The sequence below is a fragment of the Magnolia sinica genome, chromosome 3 (genome assembly GCF_029962835.1).
Source record: "Magnolia sinica isolate HGM2019 chromosome 3, MsV1, whole genome shotgun sequence".
Taxonomy (NCBI): domain Eukaryota; kingdom Viridiplantae; phylum Streptophyta; class Magnoliopsida; order Magnoliales; family Magnoliaceae; genus Magnolia; species Magnolia sinica.
In genome coordinates this window covers 15,511,545-15,534,661 of record NC_080575.1, presented here as the reverse complement: position 1 = coordinate 15,534,661, position 23,117 = coordinate 15,511,545, and the positions used below count along the sequence as shown (strand labels likewise).

At 41.8% G+C, this 23,117-nt stretch overlaps 1 protein-coding gene across 2 annotated transcripts in view; it reads left to right on the top strand.

Annotated features, from left to right (window-relative positions):
• Positions 1-22,859, top strand: part of LOC131239599 (DNA repair protein RAD50) — a 79,989-nt gene extending 57,130 nt beyond the window's left edge. Inside the window, exons 21-27 of one of the 2 annotated variants that reach the window (XM_058237374.1) lie at positions 659-784; positions 868-920; positions 15,711-15,861; positions 15,938-16,000; positions 19,388-19,521; positions 21,041-21,169; positions 22,394-22,859. In XM_058237374.1, coding sequence (XP_058093357.1) covers positions 659-784; positions 868-920; positions 15,711-15,861; positions 15,938-16,000; positions 19,388-19,521; positions 21,041-21,169; positions 22,394-22,433 — 696 coding nt within the window. In that variant the 3' untranslated portion in view covers positions 22,434-22,859. Of the gene's footprint in view, positions 1-658; positions 785-867; positions 921-15,710; positions 15,862-15,937; positions 16,001-19,387; positions 19,522-21,040; positions 21,170-22,393 lie in introns of those variants that run through there. The other variant, XR_009168290.1, reaches the window with a different exon arrangement.
• Positions 22,860-23,117: the final 258 nt, after the last annotated feature.

Sequence of the window (23,117 nt, the reverse complement as noted above, 5' to 3'; positions counted from 1 at the left end):
CGTTAAGTCTTAATTGATATTTTATTCTGTTTATGTTCATATAAAATAAAATACATTGAGCTAATAGGGTTGTGGCAATCTCTATCATTTCAAGCATATGTTTCTCTGCAACTTTGTCTTTATCTTATTCTTAGTTTTCATCAAAAGAATGTCAATTCCGGTGCTAACTTTGCCCTTTTGACATGTTTTTGAACTTTTCCTTCTCTTGATAGATGCTATTTTACACTGCCATACTTGTAATATTGTCAGATACAAAACATGGAACTCTCCTCAGCTTGTTTTTGAACTAACTCAATAAAACACTTGGTCAGATTCCACCACTTTCTTGAGGGAAAATTATAGTTTTAATACTTCCTTGTGGAAATTAGGAGAGGCCGCAGTAAACAGGGTAGAGATGTTTGTACCATTTTCTAAGTTGGCAATAATTTCTGAGGAAGAATTCTTTACTTCATCTCTTACTTTTTACCTTCTCTTTCATTGTCACCTTGATAGATCACCTGTAAAAACTCGTTCTTGCTTCATCATGCCAAATTCTCGATTCTGGTTATTGGATAATCAAATTCATCTATGCTAATCAGAAGCCTGAGAATATGCATTCTTCAAAGAGTCCTTTGTCTGCATGGAAGATGGAAATTGATTTCTGTTTTCATATTTACAGCTCAACAGGTGTCATGGCACATTGTCAGTTTATCAGAGCAATATTTCGAAGCATAAACTTGACCTTAAACAGGCACAATACAATGATATTGACAAGCGGTACTTTAATCAGCTGATCCAGCTAAAGGTTTTCATTTCTAGTTCTCAAATGCTTTCAGCTTTTTGTTTATCATACCATCTTATGTTCTTTAACAAAGTACTTTGTTACAGACGACTGAAATGGCAAATAAGGATCTGGACAGATATTACAATGCACTTGACAAGTGAGCACCCTTTAACTCAAGAGCCAGTATTTTTATGAGAAAATTAGAGCCATAAATTTGGAGTCCAGAACTACACTTGTGCACCTATAATTAACCTAAATCACATTTGCGCATCAATAGTTAACCTGATAACACTCGTGCATTTGATTTTAAAATTTAAATTCAATTTGTCTGGTAAAAAGTCACAAGAATATGAAGAGATCAAAATACAGGCAGCCATTTTTGGTATTGGCTTCTTACTTGAACATCTATCCTCATGGGGCTAGATTATGGTGATAGTTCACTGCCGTTTTTAATTTGATGATGACTCATCCACTGTACACATTGCATGCATGTGCAGCATTCCTAACCATGCAAATGAGGCGGCCATTGTAGATGGAGCATAGGCCAAACATCATACTGATATATTGATCTGAACCAACTGATTTCCCCATTGAATTGAATGTCTACCCATTTTATTTGTAACCATCCATTTGATACCCGACCAAGTGGATGGTCATGATCGTTTGATCAGTGCAATCTTTTATAGATGAAAAGATTTTATTTGAAACAAAACAAGGGAAATGCTACAGCTGAGGGGACCACAACAACCACAATCTAAATAGGAAGGGAACCCAATCTATTCCACACAAATATCTCGTCCCCCTGCCCCAGCAAAATCCTCAAGAGCCAATGCCCATGGATCACTCTTTCTTTTCTTTTCTTTTCCGTTCACCCTATCAATTACCTGGTTAACATTAGAAGAATATTCTGAAAATATTCAATGCTTCTTCTCCTTTCAAATTGACAAATAACTGCTAAGAGCGACAATATCCACATAATCCTCTTTTTCCCCCACTTATTGCATGGTCCCAAGCCTTCATTTCCATCGATTCAGGCATCACGGATCCAAGCTGAACTGTTTGATGCACCACCCCTAATTGCAGCTATAAATGGACAGTGGATGAGAAGTTGATCTACTGTTTCAACATTCCGTTACATGAAGGATAGCACCACCACCATCATTGCCTTGTCCCAGCTATTTGGGGTCGGCTATTCTCATGATTGCTTTGCGAAAGTTCTACAACTAACATCCTTCCTGACATCAACTCTCCTTAACCCGGATTGGGACTGGTTGGCGCATTGCTATCGGGCATGATATATGATGTCTTCTCCTTAGGTGATCGACCATCTAAATCTTGCCTCAAGCTGCCACCTAACTAAAAGCAACCACCCTTGCAGGATGTTTAGGCGACCAAATGCATACTGACGTCTTATTCTCCTTTCTCCCGCCTTCAGTTGATCATAGCATGAGTTAATTGAAAAGAAACCTGACTGATATCCTTTCCAGACCCTCTTATCCCTTTTCAATCCATGGGAAGCCTCATTTTGAAGATATCCATTAGCAAGATGCGGTCCTCAATCCTGCTGCCCCCCAGCGTTCTTCTAAAGATTGGCATGCAAACCCTCTGCTCCCATTCCCAATTAATGCATTTATTAATTCTTGTACCTTTAGTTAGAACAAGGTTGTACAAACTTTCAAACTCCATATGCTGCAGCCTTTCAGTACACTACTCATCTTCCCAAAATCTTGTTCTCAAAATGTCTCTGGCTTCGAATTTGATTCCTGTTGTGAACTCATGCTCGACATTGATGGTCACTTTCGACACCCAACCCTTTGTACTTTCAGTGACATGTGAGTGGACCACTCATTTTCCATCACTCCATATTTACATTCAATCACCTTCCACAACCCCCTCTCTTCATTCACAAATCTCCACAACCGTTTAGCTAGGACCTGATTGATGGATTTTAGTAACTTGATGCATGCTCCCTTTCTTAATCGATTTGCACACTTCCACTCTACTTTTGCCTCTCTTCCATTCCTCGCCACAAAAATGCATTATTTCCAAATTGTAAACACGCTGTGGTGCATGCAATGAAAAAGCAACATGAAGTACATTGCACACTCAACATCACCGCTTTAGTAAGCATGATTCTTCCTGTGAGTGATAGGTACTTAACCCTTCCAAGAATACAATCTCCTTTGGACTCTTTCAAGCATGGGTTTCCAACCCTTAAGATGATTTGCCTATAAACAAAGGGAGTCTGCTTGCAAGTGTCTGTACTTTACATCCCACAACCTTCTTCAATTCCTTCTGTCTTCCAATCTTGATGGGAACATCTCGCGCACACGCATGGCCCCCCTACGTACGTACGCAAGGAGGAGGGCCCCCCCTTCGATCTGGATCGATGACAACGTCCACGGAGGGCCTCCTAGTTAGAGGACTGTGTTTTGGTTCCTTAGGGTGGACTCGATCATCATGTGGATCCCACCATTGGATCTTATGATCGTGGCCCACTACCATAGATGATCTAGGACTTTGAGTTTTGCTTATTATCATTATTAGGAACATCATGAATGGTTTAGATTGCTTTGATTAGTTATTATTTTTGGTTACTTCGTCTCTAAGCAATTGTGTGCGCACATGGCGGGGCTTTTGGGGTATAGGGTTTCCTTATAAATAGGCAAATCCTTGTAGGTTTTTTTCATTGAAGATTATTAATAAAATTTTGCGTTTTCCTGCTTCTCTAATTCTCTAAGTTGTAGAAATCTAATTGGGTACGAAACCCTCCCTTCTTCGAAGGGCCAACTACCGTGGTGCGAAGCCACATCCATCCCAAATCGCCCCCATTTCTTACCCTCTATATTAATCATCTCCCACAGCCATCCACTCTTCAAATCTACATTTATTTTGCAGCCAATCCTTCTTTACAGAAGATTTTCAGAATCAAGCCCTGCAGGAGGGCGGAAACTTTGGTAGAGCACCGTGCTCAAACCAGTCATTCAATTGCGCTGAAACTTGGTGTGTGGGTGGCCCATCCCTGGCCGACCAATCCCTAGTTGGCCCTTTTTGGGTTTGTGGGCCCCACACGTGCGGGCAGCAATCCACGCACGTGCGTCAGGCCAACTTGCTGTCCACACGTGTGGACTGATTACAAGTTCTCTCTCCTCTTTTTCACTCCTCTCTCACCTTATTTCCGTAACTCTAACCCTAGATAATCCTAATTCCCAAGTCCTATTCTACTTTTGCAAACCTTAGGTTTTTCCGATTTGAAACATGTGAATCGCTTGGATTGGGAAGTAATCCTTTGCATGTGTGGATGAATCTATTCTCCTTTGAGCATTGTTTGGTCTATAATTTTAATTGATTCAGCCCTAACATGTGTAGGCTTGGACCCTCGTAGATTCTCCTTGTTGAATGCTTGACTTTATGTGGGATGTGGAATTTTTGTGATGGTTCTAAAATTAGTGTGATCTAAAGCCTGAAATCTTGTATATCATACTTAATTTTCATGTCCTACATCAAATCTGCCTCCAGGGATCTCACTGTTGGAAAGATTCAATTTTTGCTCCCGCACCGTTCAAAGCATCTTAAGATCATCATCCCCCCCCCCAAAAAAAAATAAAAAATAAAATCCTTACAACCTGATGAGGACATCGTGCACTCGCACGCCGCCTACATGTGCACACACACCACCACCCCTACGCACGTTCATACGCAGAAGGAGGACCCAACCATCGATCTTGCTCGATGACGGCATTCAGGGAGGGCCTCCTAGCTAGAAGACAAGTTTTGGTTCAAAAAAAGTGGGCCCGATAGTCAAGAAAAGCCCATCATGGGATCTCATGATCGTGGCTCACTCATCGAATTGATTTCATATTTTAGGTTTTGCTTATTGTTATTATTTAGAACATCGTGAACGCTTTAGATTTCTTTGTTTGATTTTTATTTTAGTTTACTTTATCGCCAAGTAATAGGTTGCGCACATGGTCCGAGTTTTTGGGGTATAGGGTTTTCCTTATAAATAGGCACCCCTTGTAGTTCTTTTCATTCATTCAAGTTTAATAAAAATTCCTACTTTATTTTTCTGCTCTCTTCGTGAGCTGTGGAAGAATTCAAAAGTGGGTGCGAAGCCCTCCCTTCTTTGAAGGGCTAATTACCGTGGTGCGAAGCCACATCTGTCCCCATCCGCCCCTACCCTCTTCCATCCATATCTCTCATCTGTTATCATCATTATTGTTTTGAATTTCTAAGCTTTTGTAGCTATTCACCCCCCTATACCCAGTTTTCAAAATCTGAACCCGTAGGAGGGCTGAAACTTCGGCGGAGCAATACACCTCGACCTTACGTCGGATCGTTGTCAAACTTGGAGGGATTGGAGGTCTCCCCTGGCCAACCAATGCGTAGGTGTCACTTTGGGGAATCGGGCTTCCATCGCACTTGCGGCCAGCCCACCCGCGCACGTGCGTCAGCCCTGGGTCACCATTTGCACGCAGGAGCTTTCTCCGAGTTTGGTTTTCCTCTTTTCATTCATATTTCCTAAACCCTAGCCTTAGTTTGCATTAGCCCTAATTTATTTGCCCTTTTTTCACCCAAGGGTTTCTTGAATTGAAATTGGGGAATCTCTTGAATTAGGAACTGATTTTTATGCATGTGTGGTTGATTTCTATTTCCCTTTGACATCATTTGTTTTATAATTTTTATTGGTCCAATCCTAGCCTGTGTCGGCCTGGACCCGCATAGATTCTCCTTTTTAATTGAATGATTTGGATTATCATGTGGGATGTGGAATTTGTGTAACTGTTTCTGAATTGGTATGATTTAAGCCTAAATTCTTGCATCTCATACTTAAATTTCATGTCCTGCATCAAATTTGGTATCAGAGCCTAGGGTTCTTGTAGGGGAATTCACCACATATTTAGGGTTTAGTTTGTTTGAGTCCTTCATGCATTCAATCCATCATATGTAGCTGAATTTTAGTAACGGTGTGTAGTCTCCTTCATATAGAGTCTCGTAGGGTCATTTAATTTTTAGACGCATGTAGTTGCCATAGCAGGTCCTTAGGTTGAGCAAGTCAGTGTATGCCCACACGTACAGGTCATGGTTTCGGTTTGCACCCCACACTAAACATGGAGTAACTGTAAGAAACAGTGGCCAAGTTAGCCCAATAGGTTGAGTCCTTGAATAAGCACTTGGAACAACTCATAGATAAACGCCTTGAAGAAATAGAGGCCTCCTTCAGGGCAAACCCCACCACTGGGGAGGATGCCCAATCTCAGGCAGTTGGTCAAGAGGTTAGACCAAGGAATGGAGGCGGCTAAGGAGCTAGTCATGGGCGCATACCTGTGCACCCACCCCGTGAGGGACATCATGATCAATATGACCCAGATGCACAACTCCTCAAGGGAGTTATAGTAGATGCCCCTACATTTGATGGCCACTTGGACCCTAAAGCCTTTCTAGATTGGCTGGCGGATATGGACCACTATTTTGAGTGGTATGATATGTCGGATGCTCGACAAGTCCGATTTGCCAAGATGAAGCTTGTGGGTCAAGCAAAGAGGTTTTGTGCTACGGTTGAGCGAAAGAAAGAAAGAGCGAGGGAACTCCCAATAATCCATTGGGTAGATATGAAAGAAACGCTTAAAGAAAAGTACCTTCCTTTCTCTTCTCGCTTACGATTGATTGAGGAGTGACAGTCTCTTTGACAGGGTTCCATGAGTGTTGCGGATTGTATCGAGAAGTTTGAAGAATACTCGACCTGTTGTGAGGTTGATGAGGACCCAGTACTTACCCTTGCTTGTTTCAAAACGGGCCTCTGTCCTAACATCAGGAGAGAATTGCTCGCCAAAGAGACAGACACTATTGAACAATTGTACCAAGTAGTGTTAGATGTCGAGCAATACCTTAAAGCATCTGTAGGAAGGTGGTTTGACTTTCGCGACCCCTCTGGGGCTAGAATTAACACGGGATTCCAAAACAAACCTTCCCTTAATGTTTAGCCCAGACCTAAGGATGATAAGTGTAAAGAGATTGTCAGGTCTAGTTCACGTGGAAGTGAGGCCACTAGGTGTTTTAGGTGTCAGGGGTTTGGTCATTTTGCTCACCAGTGCGACACGAGAGAGGGCACTAAAGTACTCCTTATTGATGGGCAAGTAGAAGTAATGCCCCCGGAGAGTGATAGTGAGGAGGAGGAATATGAGCCAGTCGAAACCCCTAGTGATGAGGAAGAGGGAGCACAAGAGTCTGTGACCCTCGCAATTGTGCGTTGCGCCCTGGCTCAAGCCAAGAACACTGATGACTGGCGCCGCAACAGGATTTTATACACTTATGCAAAATGTGGGGAAAAGAGCTGTAAGATGATCGTGGATAGTGGTAGTTGTGCCAACGTGGCATCGACTAGCACTGTGAGTCGCTTGGGCTTGAAGCTGGAAGCCCATCCTCAGCCCTATAGAGTCTCCTGGGTTGATGAAACATCCATTCCAGTCTCGCACCGCTGTCTTGTCCCTATTCAGTTCGGATCATATAAAGACACAATTTGGTGTGATGTTGTTCTTATGGATGTAGGCCATATCATTTTGGGTAGGCCGTGACTCTATGACAGGGATGTTACCATATTTGGTCGTTCAAATTTGTTTACATTCTAGTTTGAGGGCAAGAAGGTCAAGCTAAATCCTCTGCCACCCAAGAATACAACTGGAAAAGAGTTCACCACACAGAGTGGTGTGAGCAGCCCAAAAGAAGTGAAGGAGTTGAAGTCCAAGTCCAAATCGCTCCATATTTTGAATGCTAAAGACTTTGAGCGAGAGACAGAGGCGGACTCGATGATATACGCCCTTGTGGTAAGGGAGAGTGTACCAGAGACTAGCGTAGAGTTACCCACTGAGACCATTCAGGTAGTACATGAGTTTCGTGATGTCTTTCCTGATGATCTACCGAATGAGCTTCCCCCTATGAGGGATATACAACATGCCATTGATTTAATCCCTGGGGCGACTCTACCAAACCTCCCGCATTACAGAATGAACCCAAAGGAGCACGCTTAGTTGAAGAGGCAGATTGATGAACTCCTAGAGAAGGGTTTCATTCGAAAGAGAATGAGTCCGTGTGTCGTGCCCGCCCTTCTTACACCCAGTGTTCGAAATATCGATACTATCGGCCGATATATCGGCCGATATTATCGTTATTGCACCCCTGCGAGACGAAACCCTTGTGATAACCCTGGAAGATACCAAAAAACCCAAAATCCAGATATCGGCCGATAAATAGTCGATATCGCACGATATATTGGTGATATCGCGCGAAAAAAAATTGAATCAGAAAAAAAAGAGGAGAAATCGAAGAGTACCTGTAGGCTGCAGCGAAGATCAGTGATCAGAGGTGGGCCATTCGACAGGTAAGTACACTTTCCCTCTTTTTCTCGCAATTCTCTTCCATTTCCCTTCTTCGCTGATTAGAGAGTGTCCGTGGGAAGTTTTCCGAGATTCCGGTGAGAAATCAAGTCGGATTGAGGAAACCTCGCCGCAAATGTTGCTCCAGAATGCATGCCTTCGTGAAGGAGAGGGAATGTGAAGGAGAGGGGTGCGGATGGGTGAAAATGGGTCGTGCTGATGAGTTAATGAAATCGGGACGCGTACTGAGTTTCTCATATCATACACTCTCATCGTACTGAGTAAACTCTGTTGGGCCCACTGTGAATTCATGTGGTTTATCCACACCATCCATACGTTTTTCCAGATCATTTTAAGGGTTGAGCCCAAAACTGAAGTATATCAAAAGCTCAAGTAGACCATACCAAAGGAAACAGGGGAAGTATTGATTTCCACCGTTGAAACATTTCTAAGGCCCCGGTGATGTTTATTTGTCATCCAAACTGTTCATAAGATCATGCAGACATGGATGAATGGAAAACAGAAATATCATCTTGATCTAAAACTTCTGTGGGCCCCGAGAACTTTTCAATGGTAGACTTCAATTCACACTATTTCAGGTGGTGTGGTCCACTTAAACTTTGGATATGATTAAATTTTGGTTTAAAGCCCTAAAATTATATGATAAAGCTTATGTACGGAGTTAATACAGTGCATGAATGACGGTGGGCCCCACAAAGTTTACTTAGTACGCTGAGTTACTCAGTACGCAATCCGCTTCCGTGAAAATGCAATCAGTGCGTTACTTAGTACGCTCTTATGGTACTGAATAAACTCGCTTGGGCCCACATTTAATGTATGTGGTCCATCCACGCCGTCCATCCTGTTTTAATGATCATTTTAAGTGTTGAGCCCAAAATTAAACCGTATCCACAACTCAAGTGGACCACATTACAGGAAACAGTGTTGAATGAGCGTTGACCATTAAAAACGTTTTGGGAGCCTTAAAAGCTTTGGGTCAACCTGATATTTATTTCTTCCCTTCATCTGGGTCTTTAGGACCCAATCGACACATTGGATGTCAAATAAACAGTACAGTGGGCCTTAGGAGGATTTTAATGGTGGATATCCAATCATTATTGTTTTCCTGTGGTGTGGTCCACCTACGATTTATATCCCTATAATTTTTTGTATCAATCCCTAAAATGATTCGTAAAAACGGATGAACGGAATGGATGAAACAAATACATTATGGTGGGGCCCACAGCACTGACCACTAGCATTAAAGCAATTGACATTTAATGCTTTGTGCATTTTAATGCAATTGAGCTTATTATTTGGTGTGGTCCACTTGAATGTTGGATCTGCCTCATTTTTGTGCTCATGCCTTAAAATAATCTAAGAAAAGGGATTGACGACTTGGATGTACAGATACATCACGGTGGGCCCGCCCACAGAACTGCCCGTTCGAATCTAAGGACGGGTGGGGGTAGTACGCAATCCGCGTCCAGACGCGGAAGATACTGACAAGTTGCGTAGCCAGACTAGCTACTGAAGTGACGCACCGAGTTCTGTGGGGCCCACCATGATGTATGCGGTGTATCTACACCATCCATACATTTGGCTATATCATTTTAAGGCATGAGACAAAAAATGAGTCAGATCCAAATTTGGAGTGGACCCCACCACAGAAAACAGTGGGGAGAGGGACGCCCACTGTTGAAACCTTCATAAGGTCCACTATGATGTTTATCTGAGGTCCAACCTGTTTATAAGTTAAGACAAACATGAAAGAAGGGAAAAAACAAATTTCAGCTTGATCGAAAACTTTTGCGGCCCTTGGAAATTTTTAATGGTGGGTGTCACTCTCCACTGTTTTTTGTGGTGGGGTTCACTTGAGCTTTAGATCTGACTCATTCTTTTTCTCATGGCCTAAAATGATATCTCCAAATGGTTGTGTTTTCATACATGACTATGATATATTTATAAATATCATGCATCCAATTTAAATATAGTTGCATTAGTTCAGTTAAACATCGCATAGCTTAGTACCCTATACAAAGGAAACTTATTATGTGCATATTTTTTTTGAGATGTTATGATTTAAAATTGTGTATTAATGGCTTTTTTAACAATCCTCAAAGTTTCATTAAAAATTTCAACCATTTCCTTAATGTTTCCCCATGTTTCCCAAAAAGTGCGATAAATTATGCGATACAAACGACATATTCCGTGCGATAACCGATACGTATCTGTATCTCAAGGGTGCGATACATAGTGCGATACTGATATTTCGAACACTGCTTACACCTAAGAAGGATGGCATATGAAGGATGTGTGTTGATAGTAGGGCCATCAACAAAATCACAGTCAAGTATCGGTTTTCCATACCGCGTCTTGATGACATGCTCGATATGATGGCCAATGCTACTATCTTCTCAAAAATTGACCTCAATAGTGGGTATCACCAAATCCGTATACGCCCTACTGATGAGTGGAAGACGACCTTCAAGACGAATGATGGACTATATGAGTGGCTAGTTATGTCTTTTGGGTTAACTAATGCCCCAAGCACTTTCATGCGTGTGATGACAAGTGTTGAGACCCTTTATGGGGAAGTTTCTGGTCGTATACTTTGATGATATCTTGATTTATAGCATGACTAAGGAGCAACACCTCAACCATTTGAGGTAGGTTTATGGGATCCTTAGGGCCGAGAAGTTGTACGCCAACTTAAAGAAGTGCGCGTTCTTGTCTAGTAGTGTGATCTTCTTAGGTTTTACTGTGTCAGCTGAGGGCGTATCAGCGGATCCTGAGAAGGTCAAGGCCATCGTTAATTGGCTTGAACCTCGCAATATTCATGAGGTGCGCAACTTTCATGGCTTAGCCACTTTTTATAGCGGTTCATTCGAGGCTTTAGTTCTATTGTGGCTCCCATCATGGGCTGCATAAAAAAAAGGAGAGTTTCAATGGACAAAGGCCGCCTCAAAGGCCTTCAAGGAGATAAAGGTCAAGATGATCGAAGCTTCAATCACGTGACTTTCAGATTTTTCAAAAGCTTTTGAAGTCGCATGTGACGCGTCAGGAGTCGGCATAAGAGGAGTACTTAGCCAGGAAGGGCATCCTGTTGCCTTTTTTAGTGAGAAACTGAATGAGGCGAAACAAAGATATTTCACCTATGACAAGGAATTCTACGCGGTAGTGCAATCACTACGCCATTGGCAACATTATCTATTACCGCAAGAATTCATCTTGTTCTCAGATCACGAGGCCTTGAAATACTTGAACTGTCAGAAGAAATTAAGGTAGTGCAATCACTACGCCATTGGCAACATTATCTATTACCGCAAGAATTCATCTTGTTCTCAGATCACGAGGCCTTGAAATACTACTGTCAGAAGAAATTAAGCCCCAAGCATGCCAAGTGGGTTTAATTCCTTCAAGAGTACACTTTTGTGCTTAAGCACAAGGCCGGTGTAGAGAATAAGCTTGCCGACGCGTTAAGTCGTCAAGTTGCATTACTCAACTCCATGAGCGTTGAAGTAACGGGCCTTGAGCGTATCAAAGAAGAGTATTCTGAGTGTCCAGATTTTGGAGTTGTGTATGCGTCTTTATTAGAGAGTCCGTCAGGAGCAAACAGTGAATATTTGATTTTGGACGGATATTTGTTAGGAGTGACCGCTTGTGCATACCACGCACCTCCCTTCGTGATTTTCTTGTTTGGGAATTACATTCAGGAGGGGTCGTGGGTCATTTCGGTCGTGACAAGACCATTGTCCTAGTGGAGGATAAATTTCATTGGCCAAGCCTCAAGCGGGACGTGGCCAGAATTATAGGGCAATGTCGTACTTGTCAACTGGCAAAACAAAAGAAACAGAATACAGGATTATATACACTTTTGCCAGTCTCATTCATCCATTGGCAGGACATCAGTATGGACTTCGTGCTTTGACTTCCCAAGACTATTCGGAAGCATGACTCCATATTTGTTGTCGTGGACCGTTTCTCTAAAATGGCCCGCTTCATTCCTTGTTCTAAGACCTCCGACGCATCTCATGTTGCCAAGTTATTCTTTAGTGAGGTTGTCAAACTGCATGGGTTACCAAAAACAATAGTGTCTGATCGTGACGTGAGATTCATGAGTTACTTTTGGAAGACACTACGACACATGATGAATACTAGGCTCCAATTTTCTTCTGCCTACTACCCTCAGACCGATGGCCAAATTGAGGTGGTTAATAGGAGCCTAGGGAGTTTACTTCGATGTTTAATGGGGGAGCATACCAGGACATGGGACGCCGTACTACCCATAGCCGAGTTTGCATACAATAGTCCTGTCAATAGGTCCACAGGTCTAAGTCCTTTTGAAGTCGTTATTGGTTACAAACCTAGGAAGCCTATTGATCTTATCCCCATATCATTGTCCCATAAGCCATTAGAGTCTGCAGAGTCTTTTGCATATCACATACATTCATTGCATCAAGAAATCAGGCGAAAGATCACTACTAGTAATGAACATTACAAATTTTCTGCAGACCAACATAGACGTTTCAAAGAGTTCAATCTTGGGGACTCTATGATGGTCCGCATCAGGCCCGAGCGATACCCTCCAGGGGCCGTTCGTAAGTTACACGCGCGTAGCACTGGGCCCTTCAAAATTATAAAGCGAAACGGTCTTAATGCGTATGAGGTAGATCTTCCACTTTCCATGGGATTTAGTTCCACATTCAATGTGGAGAATCTAGTTGCTTTTCAGGGACCCACTGATACTTTGTTCGGCCTTTCGCCCACCCATCCTGATTCCCTAGATTTACCCTTTGATCCATGGCCTCTTCCCGACCTTTCATCCCAGCCTCTGCCTCCCATACCTAGCCTTCACACACCCAGAGAGGAAATAGAGGATATCCTGGACCATGAGATAGTTTCCACGTCGGATGGCGAGTTTCAGAAGTATATAGTTAAATGGAAGTCACGCCCAACTTCAGACAGCACGTGGCTCACTGAGGAGGAGCTTGAGAGACTTGATCCTGACATCTTAGAGCGGTTCAGGAGTTTTATTTCGCCAGTGGCGAAATCTTCGCAGCCGGGGAGAGTTGATGAGGACATCATGCACACGCACCCCCGCACGCCGCCTACACGCACACGCACACCACCACCCCTATGCACGTACGTACGCAGAAGGACCCCACCATCGATCTGGCTCAATGACGAAGTCCAGGGAGGGCCTCCTAGTTAGAAGACAAGTTTTGGTTCAAAAAAGTGGGCCCGATAGTCAAGAAAAGTCCATCATGGGATCTCATGATCGTGGCCCACTGGTCAGATTAATTTCATATTTTAGGTTTTGCTTATTGTTATTATTTAGAACATCGTGAACGCTTTAGATTTCTTTGTTTAGTTTTTATTTTAGTTTACTTCATCGCTAAGTAATAAGTTGCGCACATGGTGTGAGTTTTTGGGGTATAGGGTTTTCTCTATAAATAGGCACCCCTTGTAGTTCTTTTCATTCATTTAAGTTTAATAAAAATTCCTGTTTTATTTTTCTGTTCTCTTCGTGAGTTGTGGAAGAATTCGAAAGTAAGTGCGAAGCGGCTAACTACCGAGTTGTGAAGCCATATTTATCCCCATCCGCCCCTACCCTCTTCCATCCATCTCTCATATTCTATCATCATTGTTGCTTCGAATTTCCCAGCTTTTGTAGCTATTCATCCCCTTATAGCCAGTTTCCAAAATCTAGACTTGTAGGAGGGCTAAAACTTCGGCGGAGAACTACGCCTCGACCTTACGTAGGATCGTCGTCAAACTTGGAGGGATTGGAGGTCTCCCCTTGCCAATCAAGGCTTAGGTCTCACTTTGGGGAGGCGGGCTTCCATCACACGTGCGGCTAGCCCACCCCCGCACGTGCGTCGGCCCCGAGTCACCATCTGCACGCAGAAGCTGTCTCCGAGTTAGGTTTTTTTTTGGTTTTCCTCTTTTTATCTATATTTTCTAAACCCTAGCCTCAGTTTGCATTAGCCCTAATTTATTTGGCCCCCCCCCATTTTTTTTACCTTAGGGTTCCTTGAATTGAAATTGGGGAATCCCTTGGATTATGGACTGCTTTTTATGCATGTGTGGTTGATTTCTATTTCCCTTTGACATCGTTTGGTTTATAATTTTTATTGGTCCAGTCCTAGCCTGTGTCGGCCTGGACGCGCATAGATTCCCCTTTTTAATTGAATGATTTGGATTGTCATGTGGTATGTGGAATTTGTGTAACTGTTTCTGAATTGGTATGATCTAAGCCTGAATTCTTGCATCTCATACTTAAATTTCATGTCCTGCATCACAACCCCCTTGGGCCACTAAAAAGATCTTTATGAGAGCCGCTAAGGAGAATGGAAATGCACTCTTTCATCCAACTTCTCCACCTTCCACCTAACCATATCCCTCTCTAACATATGAATGATGGAATAACTTGATAAGGAAATCTAACTAGAAGTTAATATTCGAATAGATGCTGCTAATTTCTATCTTTGGTGTTCTGCCCAGGTTTCCTATTCCAGTAATTCATAATAATTTGAAACAAAAAAAGATAATGTATTGGCAGTTTAGAAGCATTTTGTAATTTTCGTCGTTCTTTCTAGATTACAAGGTGTATAGACCAGTAGCTGGATGTTGTTTTTGTAATTATGCTTCTCATCTCTTTAGCTCTACATTTGGTGTACTGTTCACTGGTGCTCCTTATTGTGAACTCCCACAAGGATATGAGGTGTGTCGCCCCAGTCCATGGTTCAGACCATTCATCGAATGGATTCTGCTGTGGATCTACCATGTTATGAAACTCGTAATGATGGTGATGATCTTAGCCATCCACTCAGTAACCTACAAGTGGATGGTGGAAAAGAACATTTACAATGGTCAGATTTCAATGGGAATACGCCCCCAATCAGACGGGAGAATCGCCCAATCTGTGTGAGTTGCATACGGTGGGTTCTCCACAGTGGGACCCATCTAATGAATGGTCTTGATCATGGACATTTGTGCCACTTCTCAAATTTGAGTGCCAACCTAACAAATGGTATGGGTAATGGACTACCGGGCATGTCCAACCCTAGTACAGTGCCACCAGTTAAAGAAATCGGTGTGCCACATTTAAGATAGATTTATGCTTTTATGGGGATCAGATCCATTTTGTTCAGGCAAACATTTCATCCACCCAGGTTTTGCTGTACATTTGGCATGTACATATAACGATCCAAACTGCCCATTCATCATGAAGCTCCATTTCTTTTCCATAAACCAACATCACATTGACCAGACAATCACCTTTCAAAAAAGAAAATCACATTGACCAGACAATCCTAACCATGTAAACAATGATGTGCAAAAATCACTCACCAGATGATTTTTTTTGGTTGCACACAAACTTTTAGATGGTTAGGACTGTTCAATCACTACAATGTTTGGTCCGTGACCCATTTGTGGTTGTCCTCAATGAACGAATAATTTGGATCATCATACATGCATGCCACTTAGAACTTGGGGGTGGACTGGATTCACTATCATGCTTGCTTGGCTTTATTCGAGTAAGAATAATTATACGTATATATTTGTAGAGCACTCATGCGTTTCCACACGATGAAGATGGAGGAAATAAACAAGATTATAAGGGAACTGTGGCAACAAACATACAGGGGGCAGGATATAGATTACATAAGCATTCATTCTGATTCCGAAGGAGCTGGTACTCGATCCTATAGCTACCGGGTAAGTGAGAGAAATCCCTCTATGCATATGTTCCGGGCATATCTTGATGTATTCCTCATGCAATTTCCTTTTACAGGTTCACATGCAGACTGGTGATGCAGAGCTGGAAATGCGAGGACGGTGTAGTGCTGGTCAGAAGGTAAGGCTGCAACTTTGGGTGCAGCTCAATCAGGTTGACCTAACCCATCTTTGGGTTGGGTTGTTAAGGTTCTTGGGTTTGGTTTGGGTTGGAAACACCAACCTGATTTGAATTCGGGTTAGCTTCTAGTTGAGCAAATTCGGTTCAGTTTAGGTCGAGTTGGGAATCATTACATGTCTTTGGGTCGGGTTAGCTTGTGTTGGGTCAAGTGTTGAGGAATTTGGGTTGGGTGGGGTGGTGGGTTGGATCCTCTTGAGGTTGCATTGCGCTCGCTTTGACTCTCAACTCAACCCAACTTGCCCAAGTTGCACCCCTATCATAAGGTGAGCCAGTATTAGTGCCCTTTAAGGTGTGTCGTAATGATAACGGTGGCCACAATGACCACCACAATTTCCGTTACGATATGGGCTGTAATGGCAGTTATGGTCTCTTAAAATAAAAAAACCTGTATCGGACCATTACGAGGGCCATAATGGGACTTTTTTCCATAACGGTCGTTATGCCTATTATGACCCCGTAACGCGTAACAGTTGGCACTGTTACAGTTACGTAACAGTCGGCACTGTTACAGTTACGTAACAGTCGGCACTGTTACAGTTACGTAACAGTTGATACGGCCCCATAACGGCCACTATGGCATGGTCCCTTAGATATTAACCGCGTACATAAGCAAAAAAAGGAAAGGAAAACAACGAAAATGCAAAAAGGGAAGAAAGGTAAAGGTGTCTTCTTAGGTAGACTTTTGGAGGAGACCTTTGAATGGTGAGCCATATTTGCAGGGTAACATGGAAATAAACAAAAAGTGCATTCCTGCTGTAGAGTAATGTAAAAGTGAAAGGAAATATAAGGGAAGAAAAGAGATGGGGGAAAACAAGAATGGAGATACCAAACTAGGGATGTGTGTCCCTACTCTCTCCCATTTTATATTAATTTTTTTTAAAAAATGCCAAAAATACCCTCACGTACTAACAATATGACATGTGTATATTAAGAACACATAATAAACTAAATAAAGGGATACATGGCTAAGACTAAAGATTGGGTGGGCCATACAACCATACAACCCTTTATTACAATCATCCAGGTGGGTCGTACAATTGTACAACCCACGTACACTGTCATTAACGCTCCACCATATGCTGGAGAGTAGATGTTGACGTATTGTTGATGCGTAGCTTGGAATAAATGTGTAACTGTAAATTGATTGTGGCCAACAGCTTTGGTGAACACATTAGTAAGTTGATCCTGAGACCAGAGGCATAAAAATGTCACCACTAGAAACCTTCTCACGTATGAAATGACAATCGATCTCAATATGCTTGCTTTCTCATAATAAAATGGATTATTTGCAATATGGGAGGCTATTTGATTATTGCAAAAATAACTACATTGGTAGGTTCATTGCAAATCCTATTTCCTGTAATAGTTTCTCAATCCCTATGAACTCACAAGCAGTATGAGCCATTGCCCTATATTCTGCTTCAACACTTGATTGGGCTACAATATTATGCTTTTTACTCTTCCACGTGACCAAATTCCTTCCACAAATGTGCAGTACCCAGTAGTATACCATCTATCAGTTAGGGAACCTACCCAATTTGTATTAAACTTCTCCGTAACTTAAAGATGATTGTTCCTTTTGTATGAAATTCCTTGGCCTGATGCTCCTTTAAAATATCACAGAATCCGAATTAGTGCATTCATGTGAAGCACCCTAAGAGAACTCATAAACCAGCTTATCGCACACATTATGTAGAAACACAACATTCACAGTAATAGATGTTTCCATATCCTTCTACAACCATGTCATGATCTGAGCATTTTCCCGAATCCACTAACCGTATGTGCTATCAGCCTATCACTTTCATGTAGTTTCTCCATGGTCGGATATTTTAATTTGCCTTTGGTTGTTTAAAAAAAGAAAAAACACTTCAATAGATTTAGACAACTGGAGATAATTTGCCCCATTTAGTTTTATAGAGTTATTTGAACCTCTAGAAAATCAGATGGGTTTAGAAACCTGGATATTTGATTACCTTTCATTTCCATTAAAAGAAGAAATTAAAGAGAGAATAATATAGTAGATCACACCATTCACGCTCTGACACGCAGACCATTACAAAGGCCCATCACATACAAAAGAAGAAGAAGAAAGAAGGAAAGAAACTAGTTTTTTAGAGAACTTTCTGCACAAGGGAGATAAAAAGCAAAGAGGAAAAGAAAAAGAAGAATTTATGAGATAGTAGAGAAGAAAGCAATGTAAACCAGAATGAAACCTACTCCAATACCATTTAGAGTTGTGTGAAAGTGAAATGAAAAAGAAAAGAGATGGAAGGAAAAAAAAAAGAATGGAGAGAGAAAACTAAGGTTGTACGTCCCTACTCTCAATATTAAGTCAAAGAAAGCAAAAATGCTGAACATAAAAATAAATAAATAAATAAAGGGACACATGGAAAAAACTAGGACTAGGTGTATTACAGTCATCCAGGTGGGGCATATGAATTTTTGGCCGACGTCCATAGTCATTAACACCCGCAAAGCACAAATGTTGAGATGATTTGAGTTTAGTCTTCTCAGGAGCGGAAACGCAAGTAGTTATGGGGAGACGTGAGTGCAAACACAGAAATATTTAAGGTTGCAAGTGGGCCAGACTCGACTGGACTGATGCAAGGCCAAGCCCAATCCTAGCACAGCCTGTGAGCTTGCTGGGCTTGGACTGGTCTGAGCCATGAGACACAGGCCTGGCAATATTAAGTCAACAGGCCTAACAGACTTAACACACCATTGGAAATATTAATTATTGGGCATGGCCCAACCATGGGCCTCTAGGCCTAAGCCCAAACCCATATCGAAGTGGACTGGCCTTTGGCCTGGCCCTGGCAAGCCCCACTCAGTTGCAACCATGGAAGTTTGATATGGACAATAAGAAAACATAGTATGACTGCATATGGATGTGTACGTTTCCCCACAAGTTGCCTAGCGTTTCTCATCCCTCTTTCCTTGGCTTTAGAGCTGTCAAAGGGCAGGGCGTTGACTAGGCTGGGCCCAGATTTTGAACAGGTTTGGCTGGCCTGTCAGGGTAGGTTTATTCAGAAAAAAAAAAAGAAAAAAGAAGCCCTGCCTGGGCTCCGGTCAATTGACAGCCCTATTTTCCTTGCTTCATTTTTGGGGTCTTAGTTTATGGAATTTGCTTGGCACTTTCACTTTTCAATCCAGAACTGAGAAAACCTGAAAAATCTCAAATCACATCCACCATTCAATTTTAGGTCTGTGGTCGTAACGACAAAACTGTTGAAAGTTGTGTAATCTAGTACATAAATGAGAAATTCATGGTTGGACTGATATGTCATAATATACAACTCTTACACGACTTGAAATTATCATCAGGTACTTGCTTCACTTATAATACGATTGGCGTTAGCAGAGACTTTTTGCCTCAATTGTGGAATACTGGCACTGGATGAACCTACCACAAACTTGGACGGTCCAAATGCTGAAAGCCTTGCAACAGCCCTCCTAAGGTACACTTTCCATTTGCAGTTTCTTTCTCTCTCTTCTTCTTCTTCTTTTTATAAGGTCAGCTGGCCTCTGCTCGTCATTGAGCTAAGGGAACCCCAGTTTGTTGCAAATTTATGATTATAATGTTGTAATTTGCCCATAAAAAATGTTGTAGTGTGGATATGATCAATGAGGTTGTTCTGAGACGCTTGGCCCAAACCAATGACATTTTGCAGATGAGGCTCACCTTCCAGCTATCCAGTTGGTTCATCTAGTGGGCTCCATGTGGACAGGCAATTGATCTAAAAATTAACAATGCCAACGATCCTGGTTGGTGGGCCTTTTCACTATTGGATATGGACTGTTAGCCTTATTGTGTTTAACCATCTGTATGTAAGGCCTAGTACCAGATGGCTTAGGATTTTTCGGAGGTTTCTGTTTTTTCCAGCATTAACATCCATTTGTATTTTCTTCTTATTTGTTGCAACCAGTGTTCGAAATATCGGCATCGCGTTATGTATCGCATCCTTGGGATACAGATACTTATCAGTTATCGCATGGGATATATCGTTTGTAGTGGATAATTTATCGCACTTTTTGGGAAACATTGGGAAAATAGTTGAATTTTTCAATAAAACTTTGAGGATTGTTAAAAATGACCTTAATATACACTTTTAAATCATCACATCTCAAAAAAGAAGTCCACACAATATGTTTCCTTTGTGTAGGGTCCTAAGCTATGTATTGTTTGACTCAACTAATGCAACTATATTAAAATTGAATGAATAACATTAAGAGTGTATGTGATGATCATTTCATCAAACACTCCAAAATATTTTGAAATTAGTTTCAATTGACAGCTGGTTGAAAGAAATTTTTGAAAAAAATATATATTTTAATAATTTTTAATAAAAAATTGATTTTTATTTTCCAAAAATTGACAAGGACTGAATAAATCAATAGATCAACCCTCGTACATACCTGATTTCATGTTTGGAGTGCAACATTGCAAGCAATTTGGGAGAAACTGAGGAAATCTTGATTTTTCCCCAATGTTCCCCAAATCGGAGCACTTACACTCAAATTTTGAAATTAGAGTGTGTGATGATCATTTCATCAAATACTTTGAAATTAGTCTTAATTGACGGCTGGTTGAAGGAAAATTTTGAAAAAAAATGGAGAACATGAAGAACCAATGGATATCGAAATGAAAGCTCCAACTCCATGATTTTTCATGCAAAACATGAAGAACCAATGGATTTGTAAAAACTTGACATTGATTTAACATGAATTCAAAAAAAAAAAAAAAAGGATTGGAAATTGAAAATGCTCATAAGATCGAACATGTGGAATATATCGACACTATGTATTGCACAAGTGGGATACAAGATATATCGTGGGATATCTCGGCTGATATCGTCGATATTTAAAACATTGGTTGCACTTATCCCCTTCCATCAGCATCATCACATGGTAGCCTTCTCAGTTCTCACAAGTAATAGGGATAGGCTTTATGACTTATCCCTTCTCATTTTATTGCAGAATAATGGAGGATAGAAAAGGACAGGAAAATTTTCAATTGATAGTCATTACTCATGATGAGCGGTTTGCTCAGCTGATCGGTCAACGTCAGCATGCTGAGAAATATTATCGCGTCACAAAGGATGAACAGTAAGCTCCATTGATTTTCTTTTCTTTCTTTCATGTTTTGCTTCAGTATAATGCTAATCGTACATGAGTTCCCATGGGAACATGTAGTTAATGTGTACAAGATCTGGGACTACTTGTCTGACTGCCCCACTGTGGATGGATCATGACATGAAAATCAGACCGATCAAACAATCCTAACCACCCAACACAACAGGGCCAAAACTGGGCAGTTCTCATGTTTCTCCTCAAATCAAGCAATCAGGATCATCTGACAGGCCTGAGTTTTTAACCATGGCCAGTTCATGGTGGGTTCCCATCACCCTGGATAAGCAGTACCTTACCTCCCTATGGGAACATGTGCTTAACAAGGTTTGGAGAGTACCCTAACTACCCATGTGCCGAAGTTTGGAGAACACCCATTCCTCAGGATCCAAGCTTTTGTGTGGATAGCCATTGCCAATAAAATTCTTACAGTGGACAATCTAGAAAAGCAGAAGTGGCGGGAATCTGTGGACCCTCTGTTTTTGCACTGCCAGGTAGCAAGAAATATCTGGGAGCACTTCTTCAAGCAATTCAGAGTAGGGGTGCAACTTGGGCAGGTTGGGCCATCAACACGCACCCAGCGCAACCTCAACAGGACACAACCTGAATCAACTGAATTCCAATCCAAAATCCCTCTATACACGAACCAACCCAACCCCAACCCAAATAGATGTGATTATTCCCAACCGACCCAAATTTGCTCAACCTGAACCAAATCCCAATTCAAATCAGGTTGGCGTTTCTCAACCTGAACCCAACCCCAAGGACCTTGGCAACCCAACTGAACTTGTGTTGGGTTGGTCAAACTGAACCTAAGTTGCAGCCCTGAGAGCTAATTAGGTGCTGGATAGATCTTCTTTGAGGTTATTGCAAGCTGGACATCTGACCCATTTTTAAACTGTAGTGGGCGAAATGGGTAACTTTCCTGTATGCTATCATACGGGGGATTTGGAAGGAAGGAAATAATAGAATACTTGAGGACAAAGCAGTCTCAAATATGGCTCTCTCCTCCGTTGATAAGCAATTTCTATACTAGAGTGATGATGGGGACACCTTCCATTGCTGCTTCTAGTTTATAATGGAACTGTAACCTTCTCCAAAAAAAAAAAAAAAAAAATACAGGAAAAAGAAGAAGAATGAAAGAAGGGCATATAATTGCTGCATTTTGTTACAATGAACTGACTCAAGACTTTATTTTTTCAGCCAACACAGCATAATTGAAGCCCAAGAGATATTTGATTGATGCTATCCTGGCAAAAGAGTGCTTTGTTGAGAAGGATCCAGGTCCCACAGATGAGAGAGCTGAGAGGGCATGGGATGATACATCTTTGCAAGGCCCTTGATCCGGTATTCAAGCAACCAAATCATGATTGTCAACCAAACAGGGACAACCGGAAGACCAGAAAGGACTGTATAGATATGTGCATTGTCATGGTTGAGCCAGGGTCCTCAGTTGCCACATGACTCTCAGGCCAACTGCATAGATCTTGTACATGTGTGCATGAAAGGAGGGTATGTATTGCAAGTGGGTGCATGTTGTGAGGACTTCTGGTTGTAATGTATGTCATCTTGAACTATTGTTTGCAGGCATCACTACTGCATTTTGAGGCACCTAGGGTGCAGTTTGGGGAAAGCAATGCATTGAAATGGAAATTGGATTCATGAGCAATGCATGTGGTGCTGTAGATTCTACGAGTGGGAAAAAAAAAAAGGTTTATGGGCGCCAGCCAGGTTTAGCAGCTTGGCAATGTGGTTGGATGGATGTCACATGTGGGGTCCACCAATCAAAAGGGTTGGGATTTTGGGTGAAGCTTATTGTCATTCCCCATCCGTGTTGGAGCCTATTAATGTTCTAGATAACCGAAACATGAGCCCCACTTGTACTAATTGTAGATCCAGGTTTGAGGATTGTATGTGTGCCTTTTGT